Source organism: Triticum aestivum, chromosome 6B (assembly GCF_018294505.1).
Source record: "Triticum aestivum cultivar Chinese Spring chromosome 6B, IWGSC CS RefSeq v2.1, whole genome shotgun sequence".
NCBI lineage: Eukaryota > Viridiplantae > Streptophyta > Magnoliopsida > Poales > Poaceae > Triticum > Triticum aestivum.
In genome coordinates this window covers 611,764,361-611,773,978 of record NC_057810.1, presented here as the reverse complement: position 1 = coordinate 611,773,978, position 9,618 = coordinate 611,764,361, and the positions used below count along the sequence as shown (strand labels likewise).

General features: G+C 47.9%; 1 protein-coding gene across 1 annotated transcript; it reads left to right on the top strand.

Moving 5' to 3' along the window:
- The first annotated feature begins 1,539 nt into the window (after positions 1-1,539).
- Positions 1,540-8,945, top strand: LOC123138293 (probable histidine kinase 6). Its single transcript, XM_044558242.1, has 11 exons — positions 1,540-2,928; positions 3,836-4,069; positions 4,198-4,367; positions 4,714-4,932; positions 5,006-5,192; positions 5,279-5,330; positions 5,413-5,642; positions 5,835-5,933; positions 6,070-6,782; positions 7,639-8,121; positions 8,329-8,945. Exons 1-11 carry the CDS (start codon positions 2,608-2,610, stop codon positions 8,588-8,590), a joined length of 2,970 nt encoding a protein of 989 aa, XP_044414177.1. The 5' UTR covers positions 1,540-2,607; the 3' UTR covers positions 8,591-8,945.
- Positions 8,946-9,618: the final 673 nt, after the last annotated feature.

Here is a 9,618-nt window from a genome sequence, read left to right as displayed (position 1 = left end):
TAGTACAACGTCAAGATTGCAATTAGCCGCCACTATCTCCGTCGAACTTGACCCAGCCAACATCATCGACACTATCACGCTGTACTTTTTGTTTTGTAAAGGGAGTGTTTCTATTGGCTTCTTTTGTGTGGTTTTTTTTTATGAAGAAGGCGTTTCTATTGACTTATAAGATAGCAGCCAGGAAAAGCAAACACCAATACATGATCGTAGCTATGATTATGCGAACTAAAAAAAAGCAACGATGATCCATACCGAGAAGTTGTTGAGCCACCGAAAAATAATACAAGCTCGCACAATCCAAACATGGACTCAACCACGTAGACTAAAAACCATGGTTACACTACTGAAACAATCCAATTTCCAAGAGTCATACGCGGAGCCTAGAACATCTGTCGGCATATGAATTATGTTAGTTGCAGATCAAACTGGCGAGAAGAGACAATACCGCCAAAATCTCACATTGAAGGCACCCGATGGTCCCACATCTCCGCCCCGCAAGTGTATGTTGGTGATGAATCTAGACATACCCCTCCCCCCCTAAAAAAAGCATTACAACACGATTCTTCACTTCACCGCCATGGTTGCAATCAGTTGCCACTACTTTGCGTCCCGCTTCACCTGACCATCCGCACCGCTGACCAACATCATCGTAACTCGGCAACACAAAAGAAATCAGCAAAAACGCCACCAGTCATCATTATTGTCTAAAAAGGCCTAACTTCAAAACGATGCCTCCAATGGGGAATACGAGCTGAGCGCCGCTATCATTCGATCCAGGCAAATCCAGGCCTAGGGTTTCCCTCAAAGCATTTTGGGAGCGGAGTCAAGGATTGCATGTCAACGCCTTCAACAAGTGAGCGACGCCCTTGACTTTTGCCAGCACTCCTTGCCCCCCCCCCCCCACCATCGAAACACCAAGACAACTGCTCGTCGCCCAAGGGGTCCGCCACGATCAACGCCCCGCCGTGACATGTGATGTAGGAGGATGGTCGTCGCACTTGAGGCTGGAGGTCGTAGTGGGGATGCTCTATTGTCTGAATTGTTGTGCCGGATGAAGATGTGGACGCCTGGAGCCGACCGCCCTTGCCGCAGCCCAAAGCCACCGCCAGGTGATCTACCGCTCAACGACGAAGACAGAGGTGGAGCCCCGCCGCCATCCTTGGCCTCCGCACGAGCTTCGCCCGACGCTGGCCTCTGATGGCGATGAGGCGGGAGGGGGCAGATGGCTGCGAAGGTGGCGGCGACACGCTGTACATTTCATTGGACGGATATAATTCCCCGTGTTTGAACATTTTGACGTCCAATCATGTATGAAAACCCGCACACATCATGACACGACGCCATCGTCTTCTCGCGAGGCGACCGGCCTGATCGCGCCACCCATCGCTGTAGTGAGACAACTTTAGCTTGCGTGTCGATGGAGGAAGGAAACCAAACCAGACCAAACCAAACCACGCTGTCTTCAGCCGGCGGAGCCCAGGAGGGCGACGAGGTGAACAAGGGAACAAAAAGGAGAGCCATCCGAGACCGATGTAGGGGGCCGGCCGTTCATTTCGCTTTGCTTCTGCAGTTCTGCTTCTGGCCGTGTCCGTGTGTGTGTGTGGATCAGACGGGGACGGACCACGGGTGGGTTCGGCCGCCCCGCACTCCGCCCCCGCGCCCCGCGCTCGTCCGCGCGCTGGCCTGGCACCCCCTACTGGCTGGCTCTACCTCGCTCGCTAGCAGCCGCAGCCGCAGCCGCAGCCACCCCACCCGGCTTCTTCCTCTCCCTCCCTCCCTCTCGTCTGGCCTGCCTGGTTGGTTCCCTCCTCCCTCGCCACGGTCGCCGTCGCGGGATCGCCACCACCGAGCCCCCACTGCCCATCACCCGTAGCTCTCTCCAGCCTACAGCAGATCAGCAGCAGGAGTAGGCCGCAGCGGCAGCGCCTGCCCAGCTCCGCCGCTGCTGCCGCCGCGCGGCCGTCGATCTCCGCCAGCCTTTCGCCCTCCCAATTCCACCCACCCACCAAAAAGAGCCCCTACACGCCGCCGCCCGAGGCTAGCTAGCTCGCTCGCTCGCCCGCGCTTCGTGAGCCGCTCCAGCATCGCAGGAGGCCGGGCCTGTGGCTGCGAGGCGAGCGCCGCTCAATTGGCTTGCCGGGGGACGCCACGCCACGCGGCGGGCCTTTGTCCAGAATATTTCCGGCACAGAAAAAGCTAGTAGAGCTAGCGAGCGAGCCTGGTGCGATTCCTCCCCAATTTTTAATTGGCTTCGGCAGCCGCGCCAGCCAACGGCGAGCCCGCCCGCCCACCCGCCAGCCGGAGGTAGGGGAGGAGCACTGGAGTAAAGAGGCGCTGCCGCTGCGGATTTTATTAATGCGGTTTAGCGAGCGGGCGGGCTAGCTAATTATTTTAGCGCCGCTGTCTCGGCTGGGAACTCGCGAAAGCTCGGCTCTTTTGAGGCCGCCCCTGCCCCCGCTCGCCGCCTCCTCCGCCCAACCCCTCCGCGCCGCGCTCCCGCTCTCTCGCTTGTTTTTCTTCTGGGTACCAGTGCGCGCCTGCTTTCGCTGGGGCCGGGGCCGGCGGTCGTCGCGCATTCCCACAAGCATATGGTGCGCATTGTGCGGGATGGGGAGTAGTAGTAAATTGGGGGAAGCCATGGAGGAGAAGGGGGGCAGGGTGGGGATGGGCAAGTACGCGGCCAGGAGGGGCTGGAGGCGCCTGGCGGCGGTGGCCTGGCTGGTGGCGGCGGTCGCCTGCTCGGCCGCCGTGCACTGGCAGCTGCGCCGGGAGACCATGGAGCGCGCCGAGGAGCGGCTCGTCAGCATGTGCGAGGAGCGGGCCAGGATGCTGCAGGAGCAGTTCGGGGTCACCGTCAACCACGTCCACGCGCTCGCCATCCTCATTTCCACCTTCCACTTCGAGAAGAACCCCTCCGCCCTCGACCAGGTGAGCAAACAACACAAACGAGCTGCCGATTTGTTTCTTCCTCTTCCTCCTCGATTGATGTATCCGTTCATTCGTTCATTCCCATGTCGCCGCGTGCTTCCAATCCCGCGGCAATGGCGGGCTCCAGAAATCCTAAACAAGTATAGTACTAGCAAAACATGGTTGTTGCATCTCTTTAAAAAAAGGATATTTCCTCGTGGTGGCTCGATGCTTACAGAGTTGCAGGCTAGTCGTTTAGCGGCACATTATTGTTTTAGTCGGTTCGTTGTGGGCCTCTTGATCTTTGAATATGTGGCATTCTTGCAGCTGTTGTGTTTTTTTCTATGCTCCAAACCTCCAAGACACAGAGTCAGAGACGTCTCTGAACTACTAGGCCGGTAGAAGAAGAACATTGCTCTGTTTGTTTTTGGAGTGGTTAATGGTTGGGTTTGGCCAATGCTTGACCGACTCCATTTGTTTATGCTCACAATCGTAGCAATGCAGTGCTGGCTGCGGTTGTCCAGTGATGGGTTCTTGATCCTACTTTTTTCTCCTAAAATATTCCCTAAAGGTGTCCTCTTTTGGGAATTCCGAGCCCGCTGCTTTTGTTGATTAAGTGGTAGCTTTAGACTTTTAGGAGTACCTTGGCAAGGCAATATGGTATTTGAAGGCACATTCTGGTTGTTGCAACAAGCAACAATGAGTAATGCCCTAATTTGGTTGGTGGCCCTAGTTGCTATCTTTTTTTTTTTGGATACTGACCTAGTTGGGTGAGTCTCTTGCTATAATAAAAAAATCACATGGATTAGGTGCAGTTTAAACTTGATCTTTTCTTACTTTCTTGGATGCTCTTGGTTATTCAATCTTAAATCTGTCAATTCGCTGCTGGTGTGCTTTACCCTACATTTTGCTGAAACTTTTGCTGCAGGATACTTTTGCAAAGTACACGGCAAGGACATCATTCGAGCGTCCGCTGCTAAATGGGGTGGCTTACGCACAGCGCCTCTTTCCTCATGAGAAGGAAACGTTTGAAAGACAGCATGGATGGATTATGAGGACTATGAATCGAGAGGCTGCACCTCTCCAAGATGAGTACGCCCCGGTGATTTTCTCCCAGGATACGGTCTCCTACCTTGCGCGCATGGACATGATGTCTGGGGAGGTGTGATTTCTTACTGCATGATGGTTTCTTCTGTCCGTTGATTCTTAGTTCATTGAGGGCAGGGGACACGTTGTGTTGCAAGTCTTAAGTTTGGTTCAGTGTAAATAATCCGTTTGTTTCGCATGTAGGAGGACCGAGAAAACATCTTGCGTGCGAGGGAAACTGGCAAACCTGTGTTAACAAACCCATTTCGGCTTCTTGGGTCGAACCACTTGGGGGTAGTACTCACTTTTGCAGTGTATCGCCCTGATCTACCTGCTGATGCATCAGTTGAGCAACGTGTGGAAGCAACTGCTGGGTAAGATGATTGGACTATCTTCCAAATGTGATGACCCATAAAACCTGTATTTGCATGTCATTTCTTTAGTGTTGGCTATACAATACTTCAAGGCATCAAAGCAGATGATTCGACATAGCATACAATAACCTAGAGAACTTGCATTAATGTATCATTATTCGTACATATATAGTATTAACTTATTGTCCTTCTTTCTCTCATTCAGCAATACAAAGATCCTTCCTAGTGTGATAGCCAACATATTTAGAGTTTTGTACCAGAAATATAACACGAACATATACTTAACTATTTTGTGTGTGTGGCCTCCTGAGTCATGACTCTAATCTAATCGAATCACCACTGACAGCTATCTTGGTGGAGCCTTTGATGTGGAGTCACTTGTGGAAAATTTGCTGAGTAAACTTGCTGGCAATCAGGATATATTGGTGAATGTGTATGATGTCACAAATGCTTCAGAACCTATGGCCATGTATGGATCTCAAACTCCAGATAATAAAGTGGACCTCTTGCATGTTAGCATGCTTGATTTTGGAGATCCGTTTAGGAAGCATGAAATGAGATGCAGGTTAGTAGCTTCTTCCCATGACACTGACTTTGTTGGCTCCTTGTCCTTCCACTAATGTTGGTAAGTTGTGCAGGTATGGGCAAAAGCCTCCAATGCCGTGGTCTGCTATTAGTAATCCTATGGGCTGCTTTGTCATATGGATGCTTATTGGGTATATAATTTGTGCTGCATGGTCTCGGTATGACAAAGTTTCAGAGGATTGTAGAAAAATGGAAGAGCTCAAAACTCAAGCAGAAGCTGCTGATATTGCAAAGTCTCAGGTTTGACATTTATTTCTGTGCTTAGGCTACTTGGCTTTCTTCCGTACATAAGAATTGTATACTGATGCAAGTTTTCTTCTTTGCAGTTTCTGGCAACTGTATCACATGAAATTAGAACTCCTATGAACGGCGTCCTTGGTATGAATATCTTCCTTTCTCGTACATACATAACGTTCACTCTAAGGACTAGGCCATCTTAAAACATTACCTTTTGTTGTAGGAATGCTGGACATGCTTTTGGGGACAGATCTGACTATGACTCAGAAGGATTTTGCTCAGACCGCTCAGGATTGTGGCAAAGCGTTGATAATACTGATAAATGATGTCCTTGATCGAGCAAAGTTCGAAGCTGGAAGGTTGGAACTCGAGGAAGTGCCTTTTGACTTGCGAACGCTGACGGACGATGTGATCTCTTTGTTTGCCTCAAAGTTAAGAGCGAAGTGCATAGAGGTATCTTACTATTACAAGCGTAAATGATTCAATATCTTTCCTATGCTTTCATAGTCATAATGGATGTGGACTACCTGTAGTGATTGTTTGCAGCCGAGCGCAAACAGACAATACAATTCCACAAATGCCATTCTTCTATATACCTCCTTTCCTGTAGCACATTATTTCCTAATATTTCCCTTATTGCCGCAGCTTGCAGTGTTTGTGAGTGACGACGTTCCAAAACTTGTCACCGGAGATCCTTGGAGATTTCGACAGATACTGACAAATTTAGTGGGCAATGCAGTCAAAGTAAGCAGTCAACTTTCGTTCTGTTTATTGCATACTTTGCAACTTTGAATAATGTTGACCTTTTGTTTGCTGTATACAATTCTGTTATAAAAACATCCATAAATTGTTCTGAATCCATTCATTATCAATTTTCCAGTTCACAGAACGGGGTCATGTTTTTGTGCGGGTCTCTTTGGCTGATAACTCAACTATGGAAGCTAATCGAGTCCCCAATGGAAACCTCAATGGGAAAGATTGTAAAGTTGAGCCTACAGCTAATGGTGCCTTCAATACTTTGAGTGGGTTTCAAGCTGCGGATGAACGAAATAGCTGGGAATATTTTAAGCTGTTGCTCTCTGATAAGGAGTTACTTTCTGATGAGCTCGAGGGTAAAAAATCTAGCCAAAATGATCCCGATCACGTGACCTTGATGATAAGCATTGAGGATACAGGTGTTGGTATCCCACTGCATGCACAAGATCGTGTGTTTACGCCTTTTATGCAGGCAGATAGTTCAACTTCAAGGAACTATGGTGGAACTGGTATTGGTTTAAGCATCAGCAAATGTTTGGCTGAACTTATGGGCGGGCAAATAAGTTTCATTAGCCGTCCTTCCATTGGGAGTACATTTACATTCTCAGCGGTTGTGAAACGTGCATCTAAAGATACTTCATGTGATTCAGAGAGGAGCTTGTCCGAGGCACTACCAACTGCCTTTAGGGGAATGAAGGCGATTTTGGTAGACGGGAAACCTGTGCGTGGTGCTGTGACAAGATATCACCTTAACAGGCTGGGAATAATTGTTCAAGTTGTGAATAATATGAGTATGGGAATTCAAGCCTTTGGGAAAAATGGCACAACAGAGTCGAGGTGAGTTTTCTGTTGTCATTTTCAATTCCTAACAGAACTTATCACTGGAATTTTAGAAATAGAGGACAAATAACAGCTTAACTGGTTTCTAGCTGTATAGGAAATGGTATTTTATTACTAGTATGAGAGGAGCTTTCACATGTGCTCTGAGAGGCTAATGTTCCCATATTAGTTACGGGTAGGGAGGTGGAAAGATTCGCACTACTTTGAGGTAATACTAGTTTTGTAGGAAGTGCAATTTTCCAAACGTAATATATTGTAGTATCACTTATACAAGAGGAGCTTTCATATGTGCCCTGAGATGCTAAAGTTTCCAATATTAATCAGGAGTAGAGAGGTAGATGTAGTGAATCATGCAGGGTTTTTGGCAAGTTGTAGTTAATCGAATGACTGGAATGTCTCTGTGAGCCAAAATCAGTCAGACAGAGATAAAGCACTCGAAATTTTTCTCTGTGACAGAAATCAAGAATGAAGCAATTTCTGTGCAATTTGTTCCACCTCAATGGGGATTTCAATATACAAGATTGAGAGATAGAAGAGGCTGAGATTACAACGTGTTAGTAAGAAGCTCAGTTTAGATTTTTTATTTGTTTCGGGCTCAGTTTAGATTCTAGCTATGTGGGTGGACGTTGTGCTGTGCATGAGGTGGACTAGGACGGTGCAGTTGCATTGCATGCTGTAGACTTGGCAGAGCAGGTGCTTGTCTAACAATAGATGTTTTTTTAACTAAAAATATAAGACCTGTGAAGGACCAGAACTAATCCTCAATACTAAGTACTTCTATTTATGTGCCATAAATTCTTCTTCAACACCTGCTTATTCTCTTTTCTCCATTAATTACTTTATTTCTTTGTAGAGAAAAACCGTCGATGCTTTTTGTTGAGAATGACATCTGGAGGCCCGAGACAGATATTCAGTTATCGAATCGTCTACATACGCTCAGGATGAATGGTCAGGCGCATGAGCTACCCAAGCTGATCCTTTTGGTCACATCTGAAGCTGACAAGGACAAGTATGGATCCACGTTCAATACTGTGATGTGTAAACCCTTAAGAGCAAGCACAATTGCTTCTTGTCTTCAGCAGTTGCTAAAAGTAGATATACCTGCAAGGAAAGAAAATCAAAATAGGCCCTCATTTCTTCGGAGCCTGTTGGTTGGGAAGAATATATTGGTTGTAGATGACAATAAAGTAAATCTGCGGGTTGCTCAGGCCGCACTGAAGAAGTATGGTGCCAAGGTTCATTGTGTTGAAAGTGGCAAGGATGCTATCTCCCTACTTCAACCTCCGCATTGCTTCCATGCATGTTTTATGGACGTTCAAATGCCTGAGATGGATGGGTATGATTTTGTGTACTCATTACTCTGCTGCAACTGTTATTTCTAACTTTATCTCTTCTTATAAAGAGCCAAACTGTTATTTGTTTGGGTTTCACTTAGGAAAGTAGTTATAATTATATGTTCTCTAGGCTTTATGTGTCAAGTTTTGTTGCTTGATAGTATCTCATCCTTGTTGACCGCTGATTACCAATGTGATATATTCTTCAGGTTCGAGGCGACTAGACAAATACGGGAAATGGAGAAGAAAGCGAACGAGGAAAAGAGAGAGCAGTCGAGTTCAGGGGAAGGTTCAACATTTGTTGAGTGGCATTTGCCTGTTCTTGCAATGACGGCCGACGTCATTCAGGCGACCTACGAAGAGTGCATGAAATCAGGGATGGATGGCTACGTGTCCAAACCGTTCGACGAGCAGCAGCTATACCAAGCAGTCTCCAGATTAGTGGTGGGAACAGCTGATTTGGCCTCATGATCTGATCGATCGAAACCGTATCCGACGCCTCAGTTGGTTGAAGCGAAGCCAAAGCTGACTCTGACTCTTACAAACCTGACATGGATATCTCTGCAACACTTTGGATGAGAAGATGAAGGTGCCTTGAGCTAGTGAACTTCGTTGCAGGCCGAGGTAAACGACGATGCGCGCCGTGGTGGGCATGCATTTCTGCTGCTGCTGCTGCCGCCCCAGGGGAAGATGAAGGAGGTGGCTGGAGATATACTAGGTAGATTAGGATTTTTTGGTTTGCTGTTGGTAGTAGGCAGATGTATGTATGATGCTGTATCTCCTGTCTGTTCATTCTTTGAACATATATAACATCTCTGTGCTGTGCTGTGCTGTGCTGTGCTGCACTCCCCTGAGCTCCAGAGTCCGCTGAGAAGAAAATATGTGGTGGGGTTTTTGGGTCGTCTCCTCTCCGCCGCGTGTTCGTACTGGTGATTGATGATCATCGATTCATCGTGGAAGTTTTGATGCAAACTGTTGGGTGTAGGTAAACTGGGCGTGTGTCTTTTCTGTCTGCCAAGATGAAGAGTTTCTTAGGCCTCTTGCGCCGCTGCTCTGTTTCCCCCCTCTGTAAATTGACGCATTTGCTACTGGTAAGTTGCCTGCAAGAACGAATTGGTGTATGTCGATTTTCTGGGCAGCTCAAAAACAAATTGGACGGCTCAAAATTTCGATTTACACCGGTTTTTTACAGCCAACTTACCTGTCGCCGCTCACATAATTGATCGTGGTAGGTCAGCGGAGCATTGTGTATTTGCTGGGCAGATGGATGATAACGAAATGCAGTCGATCTGCTTGGATGTCTCATGTCTGCATTGCTGCTAGATATGAAATGCAGGGCAGCATCAGTACTGGCTTTCTTCTGCGGTTCTGCCATGGTGTTTGACTCTTTTTTTGCCGGGGCGGAACCGAGCATGGGCTGGCGCGTTTAATTGGTCCGAGCAGTGCGCACTGCTCCTGTAGCGTAGGCTGCAGCGCTGCAATCGAATGGGCAGGTTTCC

Excerpts from the sequence above, each read along its gene's own strand:
- LOC123138293 (XM_044558242.1), top strand. The coding sequence starts at position 2,608 with ATGGGGAGTAGTAGTAAATTGGGGGAAGCCATGGAGGAGAAGGGGGGC. Across the intron at positions 2,929-3,835 it reads ACCCCTCCGCCCTCGACCAG|GATACTTTTGCAAAGTACAC; the intron begins GTGAGCAAACAA and ends CTTTTGCTGCAG. Across the intron at positions 4,933-5,005 it reads AAGCATGAAATGAGATGCAG|GTATGGGCAAAAGCCTCCAA; the intron begins GTTAGTAGCTTC and ends TAAGTTGTGCAG.